Source organism: Siphateles boraxobius, unplaced genomic scaffold (assembly GCF_051911475.1).
Source record: "Siphateles boraxobius isolate OS27281-9 unplaced genomic scaffold, OSU_SipBor_1 8, whole genome shotgun sequence".
In the NCBI taxonomy this organism is placed as follows: Eukaryota; Metazoa; Chordata; class Actinopteri; order Cypriniformes; family Leuciscidae; genus Siphateles; species Siphateles boraxobius.
This window is the reverse complement of record NW_027509208.1, coordinates 6,445,384-6,449,318: the sequence shown is the minus strand read 5'-3', so window position 1 is coordinate 6,449,318 and position 3,935 is coordinate 6,445,384. Positions and strand designations below refer to the sequence as shown.

The 3,935-nt window shown below is 40.7% G+C and overlaps 1 protein-coding gene across 1 annotated transcript; it reads right to left on the bottom strand.

Annotated features, from left to right (window-relative positions):
- Positions 1–1,006: 1,006 nt before the first annotated feature.
- On the bottom strand, positions 1,007–3,710 carry sox11b (SRY-box transcription factor 11b). Its single transcript, XM_077221169.1, has one exon. It carries the CDS (start codon positions 3,615–3,617, stop codon positions 2,523–2,525), a length of 1,095 nt encoding a protein of 364 aa, XP_077077284.1. The 5' UTR covers positions 3,618–3,710; the 3' UTR covers positions 1,007–2,522.
- Between the last annotated feature and the right edge of the window lie 225 nt (positions 3,711–3,935).

Here is a 3,935-nt window from a genome sequence, read left to right as displayed (position 1 = left end):
TTTTTTACAGCAATATATCAGTCGTCATATTGATATTTTGCTGTAAAAGCAATAATATCAATTATTATTAATCATAATAATAATCGATTAATTTCGATTAATCGTGATTAATCACATAACGTAAAAAATTGTGTTTATATGTGTGTGTATATATATATATATATAGTATATATTTACATATATATATATATATGTATATAGTATATATATAAATATATATACTGTATATAAACACAAATTTTCTGTTCGATGCTATTAATCATAATTTGACAGCCCTAATACAATATAATAGAACCATGCTAATGCTGAAAAACTTCTTTTTTTTTTGGAGCTGACATTTTTTTTATCATCTTAACTGTAAACTACTCTTGCAACCCACATGGCTTCAGTTTGGGCTGGGTGGCACAACTCATGACTTATGCAGAAATAGATACTGAGTGCCAGAAGCATGACAGTTCATACAGCCTATTAATAGATCCTCTGCCACTCACTGAAATAAAAGCTGAGGTAAGATTGCATCATATAAAGCCAGATTCGTTAATAACATGCAGTGCTGGAGCATCTATCCAAGTTTAAAATCTGTAATTCAGCTTGTGCAAATGATTGCAAAGTTCTTTTATGCCTATTCAGAGCAGAATTCCTCTTACCAGGCTGTGCAGTTAGTCTAGAGAGTGAGGGATTTGCTGAATGAATGCAACTCAGAAGGGAAAAAGAGGGGCAGAGCTCTTTAAGACACTTTGGGGAGGGGGTCATAGTTATACCAATCAAAATGAGCTTCATCCGGCAGCACGATATTTGATTTCTTGAAGGGGCAGATTTTTTCCAGTGGAATGGAGAAAGGAGGAAGGAATAAAAAGGCATTACTTAATTTGAAAGAAGGGGTGGGAAAATGTTTGCATGCATCTGGAAACACCAACCCTTCTGAAGGAGCCCAATGGAAAATCACAAATATCCTTCCTTTGATCACTCAGACACACATGTACACAGGCCATTAACCAGACAAACATTTTCTTATCAGTTCCAGCTGATTTATTTGTGTCAGATACAGACTTCAGCATGATGACATGTAACTCATTTCCTTTGCTACAAAAACGCAGATGGTCCATTTTGAGAGTATATTGCACAAAAATAATGAAAAACAAATGTGCCATAATGATGAAAAACAAAAAATGCAAAACAAAATCCAGTTTTACACCTGCTATTTGGGACCCATTCACACAGATATACATAAACTCCTAGCTTTACTATATTACAGAACATATACAATCTTCCATCTAGTACCAGAAATGAGGATCATGTGTTCCCCCAATTCCATTGTACACTTCCCTATCGAAACGCTTCAGATCTACAGCTGTACATTTGCCTTGAGTAAAATAACCAGGCATTTAAATGCAAGTCGAATTCTCAGTTTAATTCTTGCATGCTTTTACAAATAAAACCGGGTTGAAGTGCCTGAAGAAACCTCACGTAAAGCACAGTAAGAACATTCCCTTTAACTGTACAAAAATATGCAAGAAAATATTTTACTTTTTTTTTTTAAAAAGATGAGGTATGTTGGTCATGTATCAAAATGCTTCCTGCCATACCTGTGTGTTCTAGAGTGGTTATCTGCTTAAATATTCCTGTACTTGGAGGGAAACTGAACCATTACAAGAATTTTTTTTTATGGTGTACAGCAATTACATAAGACCTCAGAAAAAGTTCCATCCTGAACAGTTTCAGAATTGCCTCCATTCGGTCCAACGGCTGTTTGCCAGCTCCCTGTAGAGATATGGGTGGGATGGGAATGCATAGTTCAGATTTTACATTTTGCTCTCCACCACAGTTTAAGCAGTTTCACTGCAACCCCACAGAATAACCACACTATGGCAAGATACTTTAACATTTATTGCTTTAAACTAAATTGTATCCATTTTCATTCGACTAAAACTTATTTTAGTTACGCCTACTAGTAAGCAATTCAATAGTTGTTAGTATCTCAATTTCAATAGCAATCAATCATTAATATAACACACTATTACTTATTCCTACTAGTCACTTTTATATACCAACTGGAATACACACTATTGCCTGATAATTAGGTACTAGTAAAACTGGAATATATACCAGCAACAGTTACAATATATTTAGTGAATAATTTACACCTGGCAATGACCAAAAAAAGAGAGAGAAAAAAAGACCTTTACCAGTAACAGCAGAATAGTTACTTGTCAACTTAACAGAATAAGTAATATTGCTGGTTAAGTTCTAGTGAACTGAAAAAGAAACCAATGGATTACTTGCTAGGATAAAAATAAGCGAGTCAGATTCAAATAGATACTGTGTAGTTTTAAGGAATACATGTTAAAAGCGCTTGCCATACACACACAGCCCTGTCAATGTTGACCATGTTGTCACTTTTCTTTCCCACGTTACAAGTCTCGTAACGCGGGTTCCGTCGTCAAAACCGGGACAACCACAGAGGCAGTCTCAAAAAATAACCTGAAGATGCGAGATGCCTCCTTGGTTCTGGAGTTTGTCAGTTAGTAAGTGAAGACTAGGTCTGAAAAGTTCGCCTCTAGCCAGTCTCCCGCGATCATCTCGCTGAGTTCTGGAGTGCAATAGTCCGGGAACTCGAAGTGAGAACCAAGGCTGCCCTCGCTGAAAGAGTCCAAATCTTTATCCACCAGAGAGAGACAAAGGTTTCCTGAAGTGTTCCCCAAGTCCGTCGTGTGAGAGCCAGCCGCTAGGTTCAAACTGAAGTCTACCAGCAAGTCATCGGAGTCCTCGCTGGAGCTGCTGGACGAAGAAGAAACGGACCTGAAAGATGATGCTGGTGACACCGAGGCAGGGTAAGCTGCGCTCTGCTTGGTAATGTTCTTGAAGTTGTAAAACAGTCTGCTGCCTGGAGTTGCGCTCGTGTGTCTGGACTCCTCGTACATGCTCGCGCCCTCGGACTCCGCAGCGGAGCTCAGCGTGGGGCTCGCGGGGACGTTGTGCAGCCTGATGTGCTCCTCATCCTCATACTCATCCTCCTCGTCGTCGTCGTCATCGTCCTCCTCGTCTTCGTCGTCAGTAAGTTCCCTTTTGATAGACTTGGTCACTTTTAAGTTAGTGAAAACATAGTTGAATCTGCAGTCTTGTGAAGAAGCTCTCGCTGTTACGTTCCCCGGTTTGCTCGGCTTGAGTTTTGCGCACTTCTTCCCCGCAGCTTTGACACTTTTGCTGATCTTCTCCGGCGAATGCACCGCTGGTTTCGAAGAACTGTCGAGCTTTGGTTTTTTCTTCGGTCTGTATTTGTAGTCGGGGTAGTCAGCCATGTGTTGGAGCCGGAGCCGCTCGGCTTCGCGGATAAAGGGAATCTTTTCACTGTCCTTCAGCATTTTCCACCGCTTTCCCAGCCTTTTAGAGATCTCAGCATTGTGCATGTCCGGAGACTGTTCCATGATTTTTCTCCTCTCGATTTTTGACCACACCATAAAAGCATTCATGGGTCGCTTAATGTGGCCGGTGGCTGTCTTGCACCAGTCCGGTTTCGGTGGCACAGGGCTGCACGCCATCAGTTCGTTCTCCTCGCTGTCTGTGGTCTCTCGCGACATGCTGCTCTCCGTCTCGCGGTGCTCCGTCTGCTGCACCATGTTCAAAGATACTTTTCCCCCTTGATAGACTCACAGCTGCCGCACTCTGACCAAACCTCTTTTCAAAGTTACCGACTGCCTTCTTAACTAGTTCCTAGGTTTCTCATATCGATTGCGTCACGTATAATTATCCAATAGCGTGCCGCGGCTCCTCCCACAAGCCAAGACATTCGCTTAACCCCTTGCGTCCGAGCTAGATCTTAGTCTATGATTTAATTGTGCCACTGCCTTCATAACCAAATAACAGGCTATTCTGGCACCATGATGTCATGTTTACTAATCTAAAACAAATTTAAATCTGTGGTATAATCAATCAAA

Coding starts and splice junctions, on each gene's coding strand:
- sox11b (XM_077221169.1), bottom strand. CDS start 3,617: ATGGTGCAGCAGACGGAGCACCGCGAGACGGAGAGCAGCATGTCGCGA.